The following is a 25,120-nucleotide window of genomic DNA, read 5'->3' on the forward strand; positions in this document are numbered from 1 at the left end:
TTAAAATACTGGTTTTCATCTAGCATATTTAATCATTAGAGTCTTATTTCCATAGTCCCTCATAGTGTACCAAATATTTCCACCTATGCCATTGTAGCTGGGTGAATTCAGAAGACTCTGGAACCCCCACGTGCTACAGATCCTCCAACACAGAAGTAGCAGGCCTACTAAGCCCCATTTTGTAACTGAGGTGACTGAGGCTCAGAGTCTAAGGGAGCCCACCAACAGGGCTGCAGAACAGGGCATGAAACCACCAGGATAGAAATAGCACTGTTCAACAAAATTGGAATGCAAGCCACATGTGTAACTTTAAAAGTAAAAAAGAGACTAAATTAGTTTTATTTCATTTGATCCAATATATCCAAAATATCACAATATTAATAAAATTTTAATGAGAACTTCAGGTTCTTTCATAGGAAATCTTTGAAATCTTTCAGTGTGTACTGGACACTTATAATACATCTCAATTTGAACATTTTCGTCAAATATTCAGAATTAATAAAACTTATAGCAGAAAAACTAAATTCACATACTCAAGTTGTTTGAATTATGCTTACAAGTTTTGTAATAACTGAACCAAGTATCCATTTTTAAATCGAAATTAATTCAGCTCTTTTGATTGCACTAGCCACGTCTGACGTGCGCAATAGTCACCTGTGCCTAGCGGGTTCCGTACTGGACAACATGGGTCTATAACCCAGGTCATTTGATTTGTAAATGATCCCACCTAAATTTCTCATCACGTATCTAATTCTACATTCCTAACATTTTTCAAAATGTTTCACATACATAATATCATATTTTTCACAAAAATGTGTTTACTAATATGCACAGAATAGCTCTGCTTCTTTTACATACGCAACTGTCTAATAAAAATCGTGCACAGTAAGTAGTCAACAGGGCACATATGCTGTATGTAATAAAAATCAAGTGCAAAAGTAAAAAAGGCAACCACAATCCATAATTTCCCTTTATCATCAGACTTCATCAGACTACATAGTAACAACATTAAAGAAGAAAATTTATTACACAATTAAAGTCACTTACCTGAATTTCAGGGACTCTAAATCCCACTGCCAAAAACAAACTGTCCCGTCAGCACCAGTAGAGACCATGTACCTTTGAGAGCCTTTGGCCATTGGGCTAAACTAAAAAGCAATAACATACACAAACAACTCAGTTTCTTGAGCTGCTACTAAAGTTGTAGTTTAAACAGTTTTTAAGCATTAACTTCAACTGACTCTACACCACAAGAAATCCAAAAGATAGGTGATACTATTACACTGAAAAATCGTGACCTATAAGACAGTCTATCTCCCTTCCGGCAGTGAGCTTTCTCCAGCTCAGGGCGCAAGAAAACAAAGTCTATCTCTAACTTTAAAATGTAAGATGATCTCAATAAAAGATTATTTTCAAAACTAATACACAAGAATAAACGGGGGGGGGAATAAAAAAGAATAAGCAGGAAAACCTTAACAAAGAGAAAGTCAAGACCCAGCCCTATCAATAGGAAAGCATATCACCAAGCCTCAATAATCAAAACTCTGGGGCACAGTAAGTACTTGATAGAAGGACCAATGGAAAAAATATAAACTCCAAAATCAACCCTCCTACAAGATTTAAGATAATAAAGATAATAATTCTCCAGTCAGCTGGGGAAACAATCACTGAAAAAAATGGTAAAGGGATAACTGTGTAGCAATCAGGGTGGCGAGGAGCTGTCTATCCTTCAGATGGGCCACCAGGATAAACTGTGACCAAGCGGGTCACAATTTACACATTTACAAAACAAAACCATGAAAGTGTTATAATACAAGAATTATACTGTAATTCACAATATGACTAACATTTGTACTTAATAAAATGCCAATAATGCTACACAAACAAGCTAGAGAAAGGAAGGTCAATCTGGTTCTGAGACATCCAAGAAGGCTGAAAAACCATGGAGAGGAAAATACAAAGAAAACAAGAAAAACACAAAGAAGTAATATAAACAAAAGTGCAAGCGTGACAGGAAATGTGGCAAGTGATAGAAATGGGAAGATTCACATGACTGAAGTGTTCGTTTCTGGAGGTGGTGGGGAAATTAGTTAAGGGGGTAGAGAATTTGGGCCCAGTAACAGTAAATTAAGAGGTAACTGTAGTTCTCATGTGAAACACTGAAGGCAACCCCAAGATTTGTCTGAAAGCAATATACAGTATTAATTGAAAGGAAACAGATAAGATGAAGAGCCAAGAATCAATCCAATCAATCAAATTAATCTAAGAACCTTAACCTTTCCTTCCCCCAGAATGGGGAGGATAGCCATGATGAGAGAAGCAACGCTTGCTGACCCATGAGACATTCAAGACAAAAGAACTTATTAGCAAGGAAGTCTAGTACTGCCATTAGCAGAACAGACTTAGGAAAAATTGATTTTGGTGTTGTTTTCAAAGATGTACATATTTATTTATCATGACAACATCTCAGAGTACAGTTTATTATGTTTTATGACTTTTCCCAAGGTTGTATATACTTTGTAAGGGAGGAAAAATATGAACCTATAACTTCTTCAAAGAAGCTTCTTCCAAGCTCCTTCACCTATACAAAACAAAGGATTTAAATGTTGAAAGTGACTATTTAAACCTAAGTAGATGTTCCAGAATCTGGACTAAAACTGAGTTTAAACACATTTCAGTAAGTTTAATCAGTTTCTCAAAACGCACAAGTTTTAAAGGAGAAAACCCAGTGACCTGTCAGCAGTGTGTAACTGACCCACTCAGCCCCACCCTAACCTAAGTAAAGCAAGCAGTACGTCACCCAGTAAGCCTTCATGGGAAGCTCTAACTGCATTACGTATTTATTACATCACCCTTCCATCATTCATGGAAGTATGACTAATTATATTCTTTCTTGATTACTAACTTTAAAACAGATTATATAATAACTAAGCCCCTTACTATTTCTCATCTCCGAAGAGAAAGAGCTTTAAAGGAAAAGGAGGTAATACACAAATGTGGAGAGTCACACAAATGTGTACAGTTTACCTGTAAAGACGTAATTGACCCCGTGTGTCCCTGGAGCACAGCAACTGGGGCACAAGTTCTCAAGCACCACACTCTAATTATTTTATCACAGCTCCCTGCAGCAATCAAGGTATTCTCGTAGTTTACTGCCATATCTGAAATTTCTGCAGAATGACCTCTTAATGTGGATAGTAGGCGGCCATTGTGTGTTGACCAAATCTTCACCAAACAATCATCTGAACCCTTGGAAAACACACCCCAAAATAAATGTTAATACAGAAATTTTTTACATCACTTAAAATATTACTTACATGTCACTCAAATTAAGTGTCTATAACGCCTCTCTTTCCAATTGTAAAATACTCTGTAGATTGACTCATGGCGAGAACACTTACGGGATAACAGTTTTTTTCTCCAAATCAAAACGTCTACACACAGATACTGTGACGTTTTCATTTCTATGGATCAGACTACATTATAAATACTATCTTCCCAAAATTCAACTAAAAGCTCATAGGTCACCTATTTCAATGAACAATAGTTAAAAATCAATTAAACTCACATCAAGATAAATAATCTGGTTTTAGGACAGATCTATATTTCACAGGCAATTCCCAAAACAACTAAAACATAATGGAACCAGCACCCTCATTTTAAATAACCAAACAGTAGAATCACAAATTTATAGTACCAGCCAGCACCCATACTTTCCACAAATATTTGAGTATCTACTCTGAATTTCACAACTAAGAAATGTAAACTTCTTGCCCATCCTAACTTTCCTTTAAAAACATTAAAAAGGTAAAATAAATTATAAATATTTACACATAGTTTTATAGGAATTATAAAATATTTCAGTGTTCCAGTAACCAATTTTCCTGGATCAGGGAGTAACCACCATGACTATGAATCACCGACAGAAATTTGGATATTCTGGGGCAGGGGGTTGCTTTTGGTTAACACACGTAATAGAGATTAACCTAACTCAGCAGGCCTAAAATGGGCTGGAGAAGTAGTAGGCACACATGTCTTTAGGCTTCCTTGATGATCATGCTCTAAATCAATGTCTCACAAACACTGCAAAAGGCCTGTCTGCATATGAATCACCTCGGACACTAAAGAAAAATGCAAATTTATGGGCCCCACACCAGACCTATTGTCAAAATCCCTGAGAATGGGAATCATAGATTTACATGTTTTATAAGATTTCCCAGAAGATTCTGAGGAACGCTCAAGTGCTCCAGGTGATCAAATTGAGTTTAAAACGTTAACTCACTGTAAAGATTCTATGTCCTGTCCTATCAAACGCTACACAGTAAACAGCAGACAGATGTCCAAGAATCCTTCTGTGCAGTTTTATATGCTGATACATAGTTCCTGGAAATGCTGTGCTAAAAGTGGAACACCCTGTGAGTTGTTTTCCTCGATGTATCTCCACTAGGAAATAAAAACAACGAAAATGGTTAAGGGGGAACCAATATGTAAAAAGCTACAAAAAATTCCAAAATAAAATCTATGTTCAAGAAATCCTAAGGACAAAAGTTTCTTCCTTAGGATTCCCAGTTCTGTTCTACTGTAATCACGACTGCAGACTTCTCATTATAATAAAATTGTTTATTCATTAATTGTTATTACTTTTAGTTATTTTAGGAAAACAAATTTGAAAATTAATACTTGTTACTACCGAAACAACAGTACTACCAGTATTTCCTTTTAAATTTTAATATAGCAGATACAATGTTGCTCAGACACTAACAGAATGGTTTCAGGCATCTATTTGCAAGGCCAAGCTCACTTACCAAGATTTGGTGGGGAACCATAATTCACCGGCATTTCAGGAGGTCTTCCTCTATGAAGAGCAGCAAAGGCAGAGCCCTTCCAAACTGTGTGCCTGCAGTCTTTAAAATGAATTTTAGATACACATAAAATCTTGAAAGTTAACCCCAAGAAAGATTTTATAGAATACTTACGTATATTTTAATAAACTGTTTATTAAAGTTTACCAACTAATATACTTTAACAGGAAAGCCCTAGAGGTTTATTAGACTATTTCTGAAGAAAAAAAATGTAAGACATCTCAGATACAACAACGACAACTAACATTGTAGCACTTTACAATTTACAAAGTGCTTTCCACATACATTATCTCATTGAATCCCCACAACAACCCTGTGAGGTAGGTATTAATCACCAATTTACAAGTGAGGTAACTGAGGCTCAAAGGTTCCAGGACCTTTAAAGAGATCCACTGCAAATGATTAGTCAAGATGGGCCACAGAACTAGGTCTTTTAACTCCAAGACCCATTCGATGCCAAATAAGATCTTACTTTTCAATGCGGAATTATACCATACAATATTAATGATAAAAAAAAATCTTAATCACAACTGATTCAACTTTCCAAAAATGGAAAGTTTTGTTAGGAAAATTTTAATTTCATTGATTTATACAAAAAAATCCCTGACTTAATAAACTATTTAAATGTTATTGAGTTTTAAAATTAATTTTGGCCAATATTACCATGACTTTAATCTCCTTAAAAGTATTGACAAAATTAAATGGTTTTCCTCTTGTTTAAAACTCATAGATAATCCTTTACACAAGAGCACGTATATAGGAAGTGCCATTCTGAACACTAATTCTAAAGTCCCATCCCTCTTTGACTTACCAGCCAAAATACTAAGAAAAATGTCTGCCCCCTCTAAGGAGACAGCAGCAGAACACAGGTTATGCTGTGCTAGGAAATAGTTTCTTCACAACTGAAAGAGGAAGGGAAGGAAGGCATCATACTAAACCTCTACTGAGCCTCGGGTGCCCCAAACCAACAGGCATATTAGGTTTTACATGAATGGATTCATTACCACTCTCATGATCAAAGAGCAGTTCCCAGGCATCCTCCCATTGCACTAGTACAAAACAAGCAGAGAAATATGGTCCCTACCCTAGGACAGCTTGCTGAAGTCTCTTCTAAGGTCTGCCAGTTCTAAAGCAGTGCTCATCACAAAACGACATTGAGCTTGACACAAGCAAAGAAAACAGAGGAAAACAGGCTACCCAGGCAACTACTATGTAACAACCTAAAACAGAATAATTACAAGGTGAATAGGGACACAGAAGAAGGAAGAATATGAACAGTTTCCTGATTCAAGCCCCAGTGTGTTGTAGCCATAGGGCACTAAGGAACAACTAAAGCTGACAAACCAGTCTGGCATGGAACCAAGAGGGAGGCTTCTTTCTCAGGCAAGCTGTATACTGGAGGTACATCTAAGAGGCAGCACGCATCACATGAGCAACAGATCTTAAAAATAATCATGGGGGGGGAACTTGACGTATGCTCTAGATCAAAAGAGCCGACATTCTTGCCCATTAGCAGGTAAGCCATGTTGTATACATAGATCATATCACATACATACACTTAGTCTAAGTGATTTATACCAAGCTAACAGCAATTCCAACAGTTTGCTACCATATAACTTAGCAAAAAAAATTGAATTGGTGAAAAAAAGAACCATGCAATTATACATTTTGGGTGCTTATTTTCAAACTGCTACCAAATTTAGAAAATCACTTCCCCTTATAACAAAGGGCTTTCAAGAATCTAAATATCAAATGAAATACTTCTAGTATTTAAAGAGTTTATTAGACACATACAGTTACATTCAATGAAGTTGTAAGTGAGCTACAAAATGGAAAATTAAGAACTCACATTGATAAAACCTCAAACACATCTCAGAATAAATTCAAGCTTTTTAGCTTAACAGCTATACCTTTATCATGTTTTTAAACGCAGGACCCATTAAACACTTATGTAATAAAATCCAACGTCTACGCTAAATGCAGAGAATTTATAGTCCACAGCATGATTTAGTTACACATCGCCTTTCTTCCACAATGCTTACATTACTTCACAATTATGATAATTATTAAGCTAGTAATACAAAGCAGAACACTTCTTCAAATTAAGGTACCTTTTGCTGTACGTAGCAAAGACTGCCTTCCTGCACCAAGTAAAGAAGTGACTCTTGAAATACTGGGTGGAATTTCTTTATCCAACATGGGACCGATGCGCTGGCAGATTTGCAACAGGTGATCAGGAGCCACATGTTTATTGGACAAAACCTGATTGGAAAGGAAATTTTAAAAACAACATTGTTTATAATAGTATCAAAAAATACTAAATACTTAGGGATGTGTGACATACCATACGAAATTGCTGAGAGAAACAAAAGATCTAAATAGCAAATCGATGTACACATTCAAAGCAACCCCAATCAGAGCGGCCGGATGGCTCATTCGGTTAGAACCCGAGCTCTGAACAGGGTCGCCAGTTTGATTCCCGCGTGGGCCAGTGAGCCGCGCCCTCTGCAACTAGACTGAAGGACAACAACTTGGAGCTGATGGGCCCTGGAGAAACACACGCTGTTCCCCAATATTCCCCAATGAATTTTCTTTTTTTTTTTTAAAAAAAGCCATCCCAATCAAAATCCCAGCAGGCTTTTTTGTAGAAATGGACCGTTTCGATGTACTCATAGGGAAATGAAAACGGCCTAGAAAAGCCAAAGCAGCTTGGAAAGTAGAGAACTAACAATATCTGACACTTCAGGACCTGCTATATATGAGGAGGACTGATTTTGACAAAGGTTCAAAGGAGAAAAGATAATCTTTTCAAGAAATGGTGCTGAAACAATCGGATATCCACTGCCAAAAATAAATAACTTTGATCCATACGTCACACCATAAACAAAAATTATCTCGACAGATTATTTAGGTATATAATTTGAAATCATAATAAAACTTATCTTTATGTCATAAAGATTTTCTCCAATGTTTTCTTTTAAGTTTTATTATGATTTCAAATAAAAAGATTATCTTTGAACCTTTGTCAGAATCAGTCCTCCTCATATACAGCAGGTCCTGAAGTGTCAGGTATTGTTAGTTCTCTACTTTCCAAGCTGCTTTGGCTTTTCTAGGCCGTTTTCTTTTTTTTATTTATTTATGTTTTTTCTTTTTTTAATTTATTGGGGTGACAATTGTTAGTGAAATTACATAGATTTCAGGTGTACAATTCTGTATTACATCATCTATAAATCCCACTGTGTGTTCACCACCCAGAGTCGGTTCTCCTTCCATCACCATATAATTGATCCCCCTTACGCTCTTCTCCCTCCTCCCATCCTCAGGCCGTTTTCATTTGCCTATAAGTAGATTGAAATGGTCCACCTCTACAAAAAAGTCTGCTGGGATTTTTGACTAGGATGGCTTTAAAAAAAAAAAAAAAAAGATACTCAACATCACTGACAACTGATGAAATACAAGTTTAAAACATGAGCTATCATTGTACACCTACTAAAATGCCTAAAATTAAAAAGACTGACCAGACCAAGACTGGCAAGAATGTGGAGAAACTGCTAGTGGGAGTAAAAGAGTACAACCACTTTGGAAAACAGTTGGGCAATTTCTTTAATAGTAACACATACACTTTCCCTATTATCAAGCTATGAGGTATGGTCAAAAAAAATATGGTGAGTGTTCACATTTAAAAAACGTATTGCAGTAAAAGACACATTGCCATTACTCCCCCTCACTTAGAACACATTTATCCCATCGTTCTTGCCCCTTTCTGAAGCAGTTCTGCAAGTCCTCTTTCGTGCGTGTCTTTAGTTATGCTGTTGTGGCTGCTTCGATGTCCTGAATTGATTCAAGACATATAACTTTTATGGTCATTTTGACTTTGGGGAAGAGCCAGAAGTCACATGGTGCCAGATCCAGTGAATAAGGTGGATGAGGACACACCGTAATGTTTTTGACAGAAATTGCTGTACCAGAAGACATGTGTGACACGGAGACTTTCCATTGTGATCACAAAATTCGGTGCATTGCTGCTGCCGGGTGCCATCCAACGGAAAGGCAGGAATCTTCAATAAAGGAAGCAGCATGTTGAACCTTAGTAACAGTCAGTCGGGTGTGAGCTATGGTTGGAAGGTGTGTTTTAAAGTGTGCTATAAATCATCCTGCATCATGATTAACGCTCCATGTCATACATTGCTTCTGGTACGGCAATTTCTGTCCAATAAAAACATTACGGTGCGTCCTCATCCACCTTATTCACCAGATCCGGCACCATGTGACTTCTGGCTCTTCCCCAAAGTCAAAATGATTCAGGACATCGAGGCAGCCACGACAGCACAACTAAAGACACTCATGAAAGAGGACTTCCAGAACTGCTTCAGAAAGGGGCAAGAAGGATGGGATAAGTGTGTCCAAAGCGAGGGGGGGTATTTTGAAGGGGATTAATGGCAATGTGTCTTTTACTATAATAATTTTTTTTTGAAGTCACCGTATTGTTTGATCATACCTCGTATTCTACCCCTGGGACGATTGGTTTTTGACAAAAGTTCACCCAAGAAAATGAAAGCCTACATCCATATAAAAGTTTTTACGTGAATAACAGCTCTTTTTCAAAGGCCCAAAGTGGACACAACGCAAATGTCCATTAACAGGTGAATCAATGCACATATTAGTATATTCTGTACAATGGATACTATGCAACAATAAAAAGAAATGAACTATTAATAACACACGAGGACATGGATGAATCTCAAGACAATTATGCTGAAAAAAGCCAGGAAAAGAGTACAGACTGTATGATCTCATTTATAGTAAAGTCTAGAAAATGCAAACTAATATATAGTTACACCAAGCAGATCAGAGACAGCTTGGGGAGAAGCAGGAGGAATTACAAAGGGGAAGAGGAAACTCTGGGGTGTAATAGATACGTTTACTCTTCATTGTGGTGATGGGTTCACGGGTGTAACACACATCCAAATTTATCAACTTGAACATTTTATAAACATGTGCAGCTTATTCTATGTCAATTATACCTCACAGAAAAACAAAGAATAATGTGTAAGTTCAACTCATGAATATGCTTGTGTTTGGCACAAACTTTAATGCTTTATCTCTAGGATTTCTCAATCATGATGTTACCAGCATTTGAGGAAGAATAAAACATTACTGTACAGGACTGTCCCCATATCTGGGACATATGATATCCCTGGTATTCCATTAATGCCAACAATCATCCCATGCCACTCTGACACCAACAAGGACCCATTTTCAAACTCCCTGAGAAACACCGCTCCAAAGAAAAAAAACATAGTTCTAGATCTCACTTTTAGCTCTTAATCATGAATTCAAATATAAAATAAGCCTGGATTCAATATCAAGCTTTGACCACAGAAAAGAATAAAATACCTTCAACTTTTCATTTCCCACCCTGACAGATATTCCAAGGCATAACTTAAAAGCTGCATCAAAACTTAGGTCTCAAAAAGTATTTACGACTGGTGTGGCTGGACGGCTCAGTGGGTTAGAGAGCGAGTTCTGGACAACAGGGTTGCAGGTCCAACTCCCACATGGGCCAGTTGCGCCCTCCGCAACTAGATTGAAGACCGCTGAGCTTCCGGAGAGGCGGCCGGATGGCTCAGTTAGTTAGAGCACGAGCTCTAAACAACAGGTTGCCAGTTCAGTTCCCACATGGGATAGAGGGCGGCGCCCCCTGCAATTAAAGATTGAAAATGGCGACTGGACTTAGAGCTGAGCTGTACCCTCTACAATTGGTTGAAGGACAACTACTTGGAGCTGATGGGCCCTGGAGAAACACACTGTTCCCCAATATTCCCCAATAAAAATTTACTTTTAAAAAAAAGCATTTACTACTAATTAGCACTCTGTGCTTCAAAGTGTCAATATGTAGAAGTCCAAAAACTATTGTAGATAATTAGCTCATCACAGGAAAGGAAAGGAAGACAGGAGAAACTAGAAGTTAATTCCAACAGGAACCAAGAAACTCACAGATATAAGAACTGTCAGTAATGCAAATCTGAAAAACAAAAACCCCACTAAATTAATTGCACTGATTGACCTACACAATACATCCAAAAGGCGTTGAGTACTTAAGGTAAAAAGACTTTGGGCAATGGCAACACGGCTTCTGTAAGAACAATCACTCTTCTCCAAAATAACATTAATAGTTTTCTTTGAGATTTCCACTATTCAGGTCGATAGACAACTGACTTTAAGAGGTTATACAACCAAGCCCATCTAGGAACAGAGATGTATTTCTGAAGATCAAATATAAAACTTATGGATAAAAAGAACTTGTCTAACTAGAAAAGGTATGGATAAAAAATTTTAAAAAGGTTGCTTCTCAGGGTTAGACACGATCTTACTTTCTCTCTTAAACGACCCAGAAGAACTTTACAAACATGCAGATTATACTGTCTTGGTCAACTAAGCAATATAACTAATCGTTGCAGGAGGCTTCAACATAGGCATATTTGGGAAAAGTCCAGGTATTATAGGAACATGAATCCCATGCAGCAGCTGTAGTTCCCAGGAAGAAAATTATAGATTCCTTGCATTTCTGAGAAGTCTAACAAAACCATCAAAGATGGGTGGGTGTGGCAGCCAGACAGCTCAGTGGGTTAGAGTGCCAGCTCTGAACAGGGTTGCTCGTTTGATTCCCACATGGGCCAGTGAGCTGCACCCTCCACAACTAGACTGAAGGACAACGACTTGGAGCTGATGGGCCCTGGGGAGACACACTGTTCCCCAATATTCCCCAATAAAAATTAAAAAAAAAAAAAAAAGATGGGTGGGTGTGGAGGAGGATCATACTGTTTTTGTACAAAACAAAGTACATCCGGAAAATAATGTGGTTCTACTCCCTAAATATAGGCAATAAAAATAATAAATAGATAATGGTTCTGGATTATTAAAAATTTAATAGCATTTGACCAAATTAATATAACGTTCCTTCAACATTTTTAAGTCCTAGACATCAACGTTAGAAGTCTATCAGGAACCCTGACGAATAAGTCAGTTACGCAAGGTCCCCAAGAGTCAAGCCAGAACTAAGTCCCTACAATAGTCAAATAGCCAATCTCTCTACCATCTTGTTTATAGCCATATTCAGTCTCCAAGTTGATCACCCTAGGGTCAATCCTAGGATCACTGTCGCCAAATACTGTTGTGAGAATGAGCCTCTTCAAGCCCAGGGCAGCAGTTATAGAAAGTGGCAATAGGGTCTACATAACTTAATTGAAAAGTTATGGGACAAAGTAGCTTTTTCTGTAGTTTGGAATGCTGTGATCTAATCAAAATCTAGAAAATAGTTAATATCTTTAATATGTGCCTATCTGGCCTTTAGCTTTCCATCATATTATTTTAAAATACAACTAGAAACCTAGCAATGGGGAACATATAATTATCCTATCACAATTCGTATATAATAAAAAGTACAGTACAACAATCGAAAGAAGTGACAGAGCACTGTCTTTTATACAAATTAAAAAATTTAGTGTCTTCCTTGCTTAAATAATTTCCCTCAGCTTCTGAAGAGATGGATGCATTTTCTTGGCCTCTTTTCTAAGTTTATAAAAACGTGAAAGTTTAGCAATCAGTTGCAGAAAAAAAATATTCCCATAGAAATAAGACAAAAAGAGCTTAACACTCAGTTGATACAAAACGACCTAGGCAGGGAAATGTCCTAGTGTTAGTGTGAAGATCATTCATTTAAAAGCATTAATTTTATTTTAATTCAGAAACATTAACCAGTTCTTAGCTTCTGGGAGCAGACAGCAATTGCTTACCCAACAGCCATTACCTCCCTCCCCACTTGGGCAGAACCTCACTTTAAGACTTTTTCATAATTAGGTCACGTGGTTTAGTTCTGGCTAATGAAACTGAGAAATCTCCTAATGCAGGAGAATGTCCCTAAAAAAACTCTCCTCCCTAGTAAGAGTCCCAGGAATAAAGAACCCTTCCCTCCCATCATTTCTAGTAGGTCACTGCAAGAGCCATTTGGCAACTGTAAGACTGAAAGTTTGAGGGGAAAAAAGCCAAAATGTAGAGGCTGCCCAAGCAGAAAGACACCATTAATTACTGCAGGAATTCCATCTGCAGACTTGGAAGACATCATTATATATCTTTATTAGTTAAACCCCTGCTCCTAAGCAAATGGAAGCATACCACAAAACTACTTTCATGTGCTATGTAATCACACAAATCATAACAGCATGCTGAATATCTGTAGCAAAGTCGCCCACCAACTAACCCAGTAACGTGAAACGTACTTGGAAAACGCTATTAATGTTGACTCCAATATTAAATGGGGATATATCCCAAGTTAGCATTTCTATGCAATCTACTAATGTAATTTTCTTCCTCCCTTGGCAAAACAATGAGCCCTATTTCTAGACTACAAAAGCTTTTCCAAATTACAAATTATTCAAAAGAAAAATTATCTAAGGTTTCTGATATTCTTGATATGGTGTTCTCCAGCTGTTTCTAGACCTACCATCAGACCATCTGAAAAAAATAAAATACAGAATGCAAAAATTCTCAGAGGCTTTATCCATAAATCAACTAACATTTGGAAAAAAAATACTGAAGTTGAGATTCTTCATGTTGTATCAAATCAAAATACAATTTTCTAAGCAGAGTATGATCAAAATAAGACCTGTGCAAAGCCTAACTAAAGTCTGGGTCCTATATGGAACTTAACGTAAGAGTCAACTATTCCCCCAAAAGTCAAACTTTGTTTTTAAAAAATACTGTTTCACAAGATGTATTAAAACAGAAAGAGACAGGAACACTTCAACATGCATGGATTTTTAACATGCAACAACCTACAGAACATGAAATAGTAAAGTATTTGGTAAAATAATTTCAGCCACATAAACTGTTCAAGACCATAGATTTCAACATTAATGTACATTTAGTTCATTATTTCATCAAGAAGCCTGACCCAAAGAAATAAAACCTATTCATTTTAGTTGTATCTTTAAAATAAATTCAAAAAACTCAATACAAACATAAAACAAGAGTTTATAAAAATTTTCAAGAAACGTTACGATCTTAATATTTTAGAAGAGCCAAATAAAAGCACTGTATTTGATACAGATTCTAGGTTCAACTGCTGAGCCCTAAAATGTCTTAAATAATTCTTAATACAATTAAATGAGATTATATAGGTTAAGGTTATTTTGTGCAGTACTTATTAAAAATGACTCAAACATTAACTGTTTCATCCATCACACTGACAAACATTAAAAACGTTATCTGGGTAAGAAATCAACATACTATCATACGGTTGTCAAGAGTTTAAACTGGCAGCCTTAAAGACAGCAAATTTACAATAAACATTAAAAACATGTAAACCATTTTATTCATTGTTGCTAGGAATTTATTAGGTGACAATTATATGATATAAATAAATGCGGATATGTAGCTCTTATAATCACTAACAGAAAAAAACTGGAAATCAACCAAATGCCCAACAAGCAAATGATTCAACTCTTCCAGAGAAATGGAAAAGAATCCTTTTTTTTTTTTTTTTTACAGATCTTATTTTTGTTAGAGTATACGCATAAAGAAAAACAAGCACTTCTCACTTTAGTGGTTTTTCTAGTTTCTCTTCGCTTCTGCACTTTCTAAATATTCTACAATGAACATAAGCAATTTTTATTTAACGTTAAGACAATTTTTTAGTCACTTTACAGAGGAAAAGACTAATGAAATAATTACACTTGACACTTAACAACAAGGGGAATAAGGTGCCAAACAAACCCCATGCAGACAAAAATCCGAGTACAACTTTGACTCCCCAAAAACTTTACTAATAGCCTACTGCTGACAGGAAGCCTTACAGATAACAGTCAATTAACACCTATTTTGTACATTATACATTATTTACTATATTGTTACAATAAAGTAAAAGAAAATATTAAGACAATAAGAGAAAATACATTTGCATTAATGTACATATTAACTAAAAAAAATCCATGTATAAGTGGACTTGCACATTTCAAACCCATTCTTTTCAAGGGAACTGCAAGTATCATTTTTTAGTTACACCCCTATAGAAAGGCCACTACCAACATCTTCAAACATGTACACGTAAATATAGGCAAATCTAAAGACTTTAAATTGACTCTACCATAAGCTCTTTTTCAAGCAAAAGTCTCTCAATTTGGAACCAGCTTCAAACACACCAATGATAATATAACCACCAAATACCAGAATAGTGGTAGGAGACTCTCCTGACCACAGAAGACGTGGTTAACAGTCCTCGCCCTCCATCTAACTAGTTATGGAATCTCACACAAGGTACTTTCTAAGACTTCAAATTCTTACGTAAATAGGTAAAATTATGCACTTATAATGTACAAGCTACACATCTACGTATTTTAAGGTTCTGACTAATTCCGCACTACATTTATAATTCCTAAGACTTACATAGTGATTACCTGGCAAACACTGGTCTAAGAACTGTATATACACTAACTTACTACCCCTCCCAACTATTTTTCCTCATTTTACAGATAGGAAAACATAGGCACAGGCATTAAATAAACTGCCCAGAATCAAAGGGCTAAACACATGAACCCAGGCTGTCTCGTCCTGCGACTCTCCACCACTGGGCCGATGTAATCAGCTGCACTGCATCTTGATAAAAACGGCCAGTAATGAGATAATCAGGCAGCACAATAAGAATTTTAGAGCCCAAATGGCCTCTAGAAGTTTGTAAAGCCAAATGTATGCAAATGGATTCATGTCACAAAGTGCTCTGCTTCACTGAAAACCCTACTTTCTCTCATCAAGAATAACATACAACAGATGGGTCCATTGGACTTAAAAAAAAAAATCAAACTCAATAACATATAAAAACTGCTTTCGTGCAGAATTTTTAGAACTCTCTTGAAAATTTTTGCTTTTAAATGTTTGCATCAAAAAAAAACAGTGTAGCACTATACACAACAGCCAAGACATGGAAACAACCAAAATGCCCATCGGTAGACGACTGGATTAAGCAGCTGTGGTACATTTATACAATGGAGTATTACGCAGCCATAAAGAAAGAAATCTTATCATTTGCAACAACACGGATGGACCTAGAGAACATTAAGTAAAATAAGTCAGAAAGAGAAAGACAAGTACCATATGATCTCACTTATATGTGGAATCTAAAGAAAAGAATATGTGAATGAACTAATCAGAGACAGTTTTGGGGACAAAGAGGAAAAACTGAGGGTTGTTAGATGGGTGTGGGGGGGGGGTTGGGGATAAGGGGAAAGGTGAAGGGATTTGGAAGCAGCTGGTAACCACAAGATAGCCTCAGGGTTTTTTTTGAAAATTAATTTGGGGAAGGTATTCAATAATGTTGTAAAGATCTTGTTGGGTATCCGATGGACATGCGTCCTATTTGGGAGACCACCTCAGGGATACTGTGGATGCCTGATCATGGCATTGTACACCAGAAGCTAAACATTAATGAATGCCAACATTAATTTTATATATATAATGTGATGGTTCAGTGTGAGGTCGGAGGGATAGTGGATGGGGGGAGGGGGGTTCACGGTGTGAGGGATATAAATGAACGTCTAAGTAAAAAAAAAACAAAACCTGTCTAATAACACAAACATTAAAACTGACTATTGAACTAGAATCCGTTACTTTCACCGGACTTCAACTGTTCCTACATAGGCTGTAGAACTGTGGTGAAAGACCATTCAAGAGCTGCTTATTCAGTTGTTTTGCTCATACAAGGTGCTGAAGATGGCCTAGCAACTACAGAAATTCTTTGTCCTAATACACAAATGTACAAAAACATGGTGAGAGCAAGTGAACAAGTTGACAAAGTACATCAAAAAGGGAACCATAGGGGCCGCCTGGTGGCTCCGGAGGTTAGAGCCCCGGGCTCCTAACTCCGAAGGCTGCAGGTTCCATTCCCACGTGGGCCAGGGGGCTCTCAGCCACCAGGTGGCCGGTTCCACTCCCACAAGGGATGGTGGGCTGCACCCCCTGCAACTAATGGCAACTGGACCTGGAGCTGAGCTGCGCCCTCCACAACTAGGACTGAAAGGACAACTTGACTTGGGAAAAAACGTCCTGGAAGTACACACTGTTCCCCCATAAAGTCCTTGCTCCCCTTAAAAAAAAAGGAACTACAATCTACGTTAATGATGCCTGAGAAACACACCTGCACACTTAGGGCCTGGATTAACACGTACAGCAAGATCACTGGAAAAATTCATCAAAATAAATCCGTTTTTTAAGGCACTCAACAAGGGTACCATTGAGAGCGGCAAAAGAAATGGAGGCCTGGCAGCAATGTTTTTATTAAGCCGGTGAGAGAAAAGAAAGACAATAATAACCACCAACACTTCACCTTTCCAACACCCACGATGCTCTTCCCAGGGAACAAGTGGTCGTAAGACCTGGGCGGGGCCAAAGTAAGAAGGCCAATCAGAGCGCGATTTACAAGTCGGGTTACGGATGAGAGCAGCTCGCCAAGTGGCTGGCGCGCCTCAACCCGCGCGCACGCGTGACCGGGGCTCTCATCATAAGCAATCGCACCTGGGGAGCCAGCCCGCCGCCAACCGCCGCCGAGTGGCCCCCCGCCGCCGCCCCGCAGCCCCCCAGGGCCATTTCCTACCAAAGCAAACCCAGCCACCCCAATGCACAACAAACCCGCCCCGGGGAAGTCCCACGGTCCCGGCGACGCCCTGGCCGCCCGCCCACCCGCCTCCGAGCTCGGTCGCTGCGCCCCACGAGCAGGAGCCCCGACAAGGGGGCGGGGGGCAGGTGCTGGGAAACCCGGGCCGGAAATGTCAACAGTCTCACCAATTCCTCGTAGCTCCTGTTGTGCTCGTTGCCTTCCCAATCCAACCTCTTCGGCAGCAACTGCAAAGACACGAGACGCGCACGAATGAGCAGCGCGCGGGTCCGGGTGGCGGGCGGCGGGGGAAGGGGCGCGCGTGGGAGCGGCGGCGCCGGGCGGGCGGCGCCGCCCACGGTCGCGCGGGGAGCGGAGGGGCCGGGGCCGGGGCGGGGGCGCCGCGAAGCACAGACCTGGTACTGCTCCAGCTCCTGCACCAGCACCTGCGGCGGACGAGACGCGCGGTTAGGGCGCCGCGGCCGCACCGGTCCCCCCCGCGCCCTCCTCCCGCGACCCCCGCGGCGGCGGGGCCGGGACGCGCGCGCCACTGCCACGGCCGCCGCCGCCCGTGGGGCCCGCACTCACCTGGGCCGCTCTCCGACACGGGCCGGCCGACAGGTACCGGGCGATGAGGAAGTACAGCTCTGCGGGAAGACGGAGACTCGGGTCAAGAGCCCGCGCGCCCGCGGCGGGGCCGGGGCGGGGGCCGGGGGCGACGCGGGGCAGCGGGCGGCGCATCTTACCCGACTCGATGAGGGGCACCGGGCGTCGGGCGGGGGAGGGCTCCGCCATGGCCGGGCGCGGGGCGAGGAGCGGGAGCGGGCGAGCGAAGCGTGTAGGCCGCGCCGAGGCCTGACCGGGCCGGCGTCCCTCTACCGCAGGCGCGCCGCCGCCGCCGCCATGCCGTGCGCGCCGCCAGCGCCGACGCGTCCGCGGGCGTAGTCCCTCCGCGGGCGGAAAAGTAGTCCTCCGCGGGGCGCCGCGGGCCCGGAGCAACCGGCGGCCGGGCCCCACCCCACGGCGCACGCCCTGCCTCCCCGCGTCTGCGTCGGGGGCGCAGGGCAGGAGGCTCGCGAGCGGAGGCCCGGCCCGGGCAGGCGGCAGCGGGGGAGGGGCGGCGCGTGGCCGTATCCCTGCGCGTGGCGAGGCGGGGCCGGCCATTGTGCGGCGGCGGCGCGACGGCCCAGCTGCGCCGCGGGGCGGGCGCCGGGGGCGGAGGTCGGGCGGGGGCCGGGGCGGGGGCCGCGGGGGGTGGCGACGGGGGGCGGGGGGGTGGCGACGGGTCCCCACGCCGCGGCCGGAACTGAGCCCCTCCACGCCGGGCTGTAGGGGCTCGAGACACGCAGCGGGCCCCATGGGGTCGCCGCTTCGGCCTCTCGGAAGGGACATGTCACGGACGGGTAGCTGGGGCCCGCGTGTGCGCCCCCGCCCCCGAGAACATCGCTCGCTTTGCACACTCGAAACCCTTAAAACTGCAAATCACGCCGCCGGCAAAGAGGAGAACGGCCCGAGCAGCCTTTCCGGGGGCGGGCCAGGGGGGAGGATGCGGGGGCGCCGCGGGGGAGGGCGCCGCGGGGCCGCGGACACGGACCGCCGGGGGCGCACGGGGCCCAGCGAACCTTTGGCGAGAGTCTCCGTTCCCACGAGCATTGGGCGGAAAATGTAATAAAGGAGCCCGAGCCGCAGTCCTGGAAGTGGAAAGGGTTAAAGAAAACGAGCACCTCGCGGGGGACGGGAAGCTCGCGAGTCGGGGAGAGCAGCCGGAGCGTCGCCTCCGCCGGGTGGGAAAGGCGGAGGGAGGACGCGCGCCTGCGGACGGGCGCCTGCGAGGGACGAGGAACCGTGTGTCAGTGGGATGCCCTCGGGAGGCAGGACGTGAGGTCGGAGCAGTGCACGAGGGCCAGAAGCATCCCCTTAGCTGGCACGCCAGGCTTCGTTCGCTCGGCGTAGCCAGGGGTCCTGTTCTGAGCCCTAAAGCGCAGCAGGGAGCAAAACAAATACCCTGGCCTTCAAGGAGCGCTTTTGTCATTCTGATTCCTACTGAGTGTAATAACCTCCAGAGCGTCTAGAACTTAAATGCGGTGGTTCACATCACACCCGGTTGGGGACAGGACCCTGGGGCTTGTCCACCTATTAGATGTGTTTGCTTTGAGCTCTGAGCCTCAATTGTTTTTTTATCACCTGTAAACTGTAGATAATATTTGTGCCTCCACAGGGTTGTGAGGATTTAGTGGGTTAATAGTGTTCCTGCAGTATAATAAGCACCATATTTGCTTTTATCATTATTTACACTAAATAGCAAAAGTTTGTGAGTGAACAATCCCAACGTGTGTATACATCAGTAATTGGTTCTTTTAACTGTTAATTCAGCAAACACAATTTATCAAGTGATGGAGACAAAAACATGAAGGAATGAGCCGCAACTGTGCCATCAAAGACTTCTTGTTTTTTAGGAGAAACAGATATAAGCAAATAATGATAAGATCTAAGGTAGAGGTAGAAGAGAGATCAACCTCCCGGTGGGAGGGAGAGATTAGAAAAGTTTGAAGTTTCCAGACTTACATGTGTGGAAAGGGATTCCAGGCAAATGAACAACAAAGGGCCAAGAGATAACATTTCAAGTGTAAGGAACTTCAAGTTTAGTATGACAACTGGAGGTGACTTTGTAAGTGTGGATGACCCTCAATAAATCAGAAGTTGAAAATTGAGGGGGGGAGGGAGTTAACCTTTCAATTGTTTCCAATTGGAAACAATTGAAAGGTTCAAAGTTCTTCGTTTCAGGATAGATTTGAGAAGGTTAAAACCAAGAGGCAGGAAAACCACTTAGTAGGCCCCTGAAATAGTAAAAAAATATAGATGCATTAGGGCAATAGTTATAAGGAGGGAGAGGAAGAAACAAGTCCAGAAATATGTAGGGGGTTAAATCAGCCAGATCCGGTTGGAGTGGAATGAGAAGAGTCACAAAAATCTCAGTTTGGGGCTTAGTCAGTGAGGGTTGTATCACAAGCTTGAGATAAGGCATATAGGCTGTAGCTAAATTGTTCAGATAACTACTTGGAGCAACTTGATTATTTGCAGTTACAGGTGTTTATTCCTATGAGACAATCTGATCTGGTCCAACAAGATTACCAAAGTTATTAAATGACAAAGACGAAAAGGGGAGAACTTAAACTTTCGAAGATTAAATGAGAAGTGGCATGTTTCATTATGTAACAAAATAAAAATAAAAGATAGCTCCCAAATGTGTTACAAAAATGTATATCCCAAGCACTGGTCATTGTCCCAAACTACAATTCTAGTGTGGGCCGCATGGTAACCGTTACAAGAGATCGGGAGTGATGACAGTTTTCCTTTGCAAGAGCCCTACTGGTTCCTTCATAACTTACTCTAACATCCATGACAAATACTGTTCCTACATTTGAAATACAGACTCAGAGATTTCTGACAAGGCAGAATATCTTCCCCATTCAATTCTCAAGTGACAGAGAGCCAGACGTGACTTGCACTTATGCCAGTGAAAAGGAGGAAAGGGGGATATACTATCCATCAGAACTGCATAATGAGGACCCACCAGACGTCTCCAACAAGGCAACAATCATGTCCCTCACACGATTGAACCCAAGCCATTCCAAATGCACAAATTAAGGTTTGCATTTGGGTAAATGGAATGACTTTAATTTCACCACAGGAAAGCTATATGGGGAGCTAAGTTATCAAAAAGTTGCTTGGTGAGCAAGGGTTGGAAGATCTTCACGGCTGGTGACATCAGCTAGAATGTTGTCACCCATCTTCAGTGTAAAAGAACTACGATGTTTTAGTACTTAGCAAGCAACCCCTCTTCTGGACAAACATCCCTGATCCTCACAACAGCTCTTGGTCCAGTGTCCTTAATATGCTCACGTCACAACTGAGGAAGCTGAGACCCAGCAGGCCCATGGGCACCTGGCCAACCCGCAAGCCCAGGTGGGATATGCTACTTTAGACTGAAACAAACACTGCAAAATTCTTTCTCCCGTCACCACATTTCATTAAGGAGGAAATCAGGGCCTGAAAAGTAGGGGACATCAACAAGATCACACGGCTAATACAAGAGAAAGCTGAAATTTGTAAATGTACGTCGTAAATACATGTGTGATCTCACTTATCACAGGCAACTCTGACTTAGATCCTGTTGTTCTCATTTTAAGGATGAGGAAACAGGCTCAGGAAGTTTAAGAAGTTGCCTAAGGATGAAAAATCTCTAGGGGGAAAAAATTCACTGGGGCCTTCCAGGTCACCACTTAGGAGGCACAAAAGCATTAAATGTGAAAAACATATGTGGAAAATGGTGAGCAAAACAGTCTGTTTCCAACAATTCACATAGGAGAGTGGTCAAAAATGAGGATTAAAGAGTAGATTAGGGCTAGTTTTGAAAGAGTTTGAAAAATAAAATAAATGTATGAGTAGTGGAGATCATGCAGAGAAGATTATATACATAATTCAAATTCTAGTATCCATATGTTTATGCAAATGTCCGTTGACTGAATTTAGGTTCCTGCAGCAGGCGTTCATGCATGCACAATACGGCATAGTTTTGAGGGACATAACAAAGTAGACGACGTTGGACCTACAGAAGAATGATGCCACAAAACTGAATCAGTAGTACATGGAGGTGAAATTAAGTGCACACAAAACCGTCATTTCATTCATTAAGCAAAAATTGTACTGAAAGCCTTCTCTAAGGCAGGCAACCGTGGTAGTGCACTGGTTTCTGCCAGATAAACACCCCCGAAAAAGTAGAGTTAACATCTTGCTAGATTTCCAGAGGACTTTGAGAGAAAAGAAGGAAAGAGGTATCTGATTTTTAAGGCCTCAGTCAGGGTAGACCTGGCCTCAGGACCTTTGTTTCCCCTTTCAGTCTAACCCAGCCAGCTGTCTCCTTAATGCTACTTGTCCCTGCCTCCCTCGGCAAATTGTTTCCTCATTTATCTCTCCCTCTCGAGCTTCTGGGTCTCCCTCGTCCCTGGCTTCTGTCTCTGTGTGCTCCCACATCGCAGGCATTGGCCCGTGTCTAGCTCCAAGCCTTACCAGTTGTTCCTTTGCAGTGTTTCTCGGGGCTTTGGAAAAAACAGTGTGGTGGACAAAACGTTGGGAACGTGGAAGCTGGAATCAGAACATATCTGTCACCACTTACTAGTTGAGCAACCTCTCTGTGGCTCAGTGTTTTTGGTTTTTACCGATAATCGTTAAAGTGGGAGTAACAACCAATATAGTGAATGTTTCTATATCCTGGACACAATGCTAAACCACTTACGTGTATTATTTAATGCTCATGAGAGAGCTAGATACATGAGTTTGTGAGCATTTCCAGAGAGAATGCCTATAAAACTCCTCGAACAAAGCCTAGCTCTCAATGATACTGTTCCATAAGAATGATTGTTTTTCTCAGTTCCCTTAGGCACCAAAGAGCCTTCTCAGAGGTCTCCTTGGCTCCCTACCCAGTTAATCCTATCACTTTGAAATTTCCCTAAGTACAACTTAACAGTTCTCTATCCAAGCCCTCCTCTTTCCCTATCACCTAAACACTACCTCCTGGCTTTGTTTTTTTTAAAAGCCATGCACCCCTGCTGCATCCCCAGGTAAGCCAACCACTAAGGGCTCCCTTGCCCTCCCGCTTCATCCAGCAGGAGGCCCCAGCAGGAGATGGGAGGGTGGATTTCTCTTTTCCCAGATCCCTTCCTGCCCAGCCACAGTTGGTGGTGGCTGCTGTTCCTCTACTGAAGGCCACAGTTCACGAGGGACAACTCTGTCTCCAAACAGAGACCCTCTCTGGGTTTCAATAGCCCTACATCCCCAGGCCCCGCAGGTCTTGAGCTTCTCTTCAGAGTCAGTTACAAGAGCCCACCCTTGTAACTCCGCCCACCCTCGCAAATAGCATGGTCAACGCTCCTCAGCGACCCCAGGGGGTGTGCTTTCTGTTTCCCTCCAGAACTCTGGCGGGTGCTAAAACTCTCGGTAAGAACCTCCACTCTCAGTGTCCCCTGTGGTTCTCCAGAATCCCCTCTCCAGTTCTCTCTCCCTCTGCTCTCGTATGTCTTCCTCGTCTACATACATCTCCTCCTCTAGCTTGAAAGGACCCACATAGATCCCTAAACGCCTTCCTTCACAAAACCTTTCCTAAGTCGTTTTGGCCCTTGCTGGTCTCTTTTCAAAAATTTTAGAATCATCTAACTTTTTTTTTTTTTTTTAAAGATTTTATTGGGGAAGGGGAGCAGGACTTTTTCTTCGGGGGGGGGGCAGTGTGTACTTCCAGGCCTTTTTTCCAAGTCAAGTTGTTGTCCTTTCAGTCTTAGTTGTGGAGGGTGCCGTTCAGCTTCAAGTTGTCCTTTCAGTCTTAGTTGTGGAGGGCACAGCTCAGCTCCAGGTCCAGTTGCCTTTGCTAGTTGCAGGGGGCGCAGCCCACCATCCCTTCTGGGAGTCGAACCAGCAACCTTGTGGTTGAGAGGACGCGCTCCAACCAACTGAGCCATCCGGGAGGCAGCTCAGCTCAAGGTGCCTTGTTCAATCTTAGTTGCAGGGGGCGGAGCCCACCATCCCTTGCAGGACTCGAGGAGTTGAACTGGCAACCTTGTGGTTGAGAGCCCACTGGCCCATGTGGGAATCGAACCGGCAGCCTTCAGAGTTAGGAGCACGGAGCTCTAACCGCCTAAGCTACGGGGCTGGCCCCATCTAACTCTCTTTTAATCACACATGCAATTGGTCAGTAAGCCCTGATGAGCCCACCTTAAAATATATCTAGAATTTCAGCACTTCGCACCTGGATGAGCACAGCAACTTTCTAAAAGTCTTCCTGCTTCTGTCCTCATCCTGCTACCTACCACCTGTGCTCACCAGGCAGCTGGAGGGATCCTGTTAAAACCAATGTCTCATCAGTTCTCTGTCAGAACCCTCCGATAGCTCCCATCTGACCCAGAAGAGAAGCCCAAGTCCTAGTAGGCCCCAGGGAGCTGGCCTCGTCCTTCTCTGCCTCTTGTCCACAAGTCTGCCCTCCTCTCACACTGCTGCAGCCACACTGGCCACCTTGAGGGTCCTCCTTTAAGCTAGGCACGCCGGCCTCAGGGCCTTTGTACCTGGAGCATGCTCTCCCCCTAGAATACCACGGGGCTCGGTCCCTCACCTCCTTCAACTCTAGCCTCAAACATCACATTTTCAGTGAGACCCTCCCTGACTCCCCAAAATACCCTAAATAAAAGTACAGCTTACCCTCACTCTGTATTCCCATTTCCCTTTTCTCCTTTCCGCTTCCTTTTTCTCCATAGCACCTTTGACGTTCTAACCTGCTGGAAAGTGTGCCCGTCATTTTTGTTTCTTGCCTGTCTCCTCCCGCTCTGAAAGCAGGCAGAGATGTATGTCTGTTTTGCTCTCTGATATATCTCTAGAGCCACAGCAAAGCCTGACATATGGTAGGTGCACAACAAACATTTGTTGAATATTTAGAGAAAAATTCCTCAACAAGACAGGCCCTCAAATATGAGATAGTTCTGTTCTCAGCATTTCCTCAGAAATCTTTTGGTCAGTGTAGTAGTTTAATCTGAGAACAGCCCACACAAACCTGATGGCCCATCGCGTACCT

General features: G+C 42.3%; 1 protein-coding gene across 2 annotated transcripts in view; it reads right to left on the reverse strand.

The window, feature by feature from the left end:
• The window catches only part of BRWD1 (bromodomain and WD repeat domain containing 1), a 100,282-nt gene extending 81,260 nt beyond the window's left edge, over nucleotides 1-19,022 (reverse strand). For both annotated transcript variants that reach the window (XM_081070985.1, XM_081070984.1), the window contains exons 1-9: nucleotides 18,252-19,022; nucleotides 18,094-18,152; nucleotides 17,922-17,951; nucleotides 17,694-17,753; nucleotides 6,974-7,124; nucleotides 4,806-4,904; nucleotides 4,283-4,443; nucleotides 3,028-3,249; nucleotides 1,048-1,148 (exon numbers count right to left, since the gene is read on the reverse strand). In XM_081070985.1, the coding sequence (XP_080927111.1) occupies nucleotides 1,048-1,148; nucleotides 3,028-3,249; nucleotides 4,283-4,443; nucleotides 4,806-4,904; nucleotides 6,974-7,124; nucleotides 17,694-17,753; nucleotides 17,922-17,951; nucleotides 18,094-18,152; nucleotides 18,252-18,897 (1,529 nt within the window). In that variant the 5' untranslated portion in view covers nucleotides 18,898-19,022. The remainder of the gene's footprint in view (nucleotides 1-1,047; nucleotides 1,149-3,027; nucleotides 3,250-4,282; nucleotides 4,444-4,805; nucleotides 4,905-6,973; nucleotides 7,125-17,693; nucleotides 17,754-17,921; nucleotides 17,952-18,093; nucleotides 18,153-18,251) is intronic.
• Nucleotides 19,023-25,120: the final 6,098 nt, after the last annotated feature.

This window comes from Rhinolophus hipposideros, assembly GCF_964194185.1.
Source record: "Rhinolophus hipposideros genome assembly, chromosome: 2".
NCBI classification, from domain to species: Eukaryota; Metazoa; Chordata; class Mammalia; order Chiroptera; family Rhinolophidae; genus Rhinolophus; species Rhinolophus hipposideros.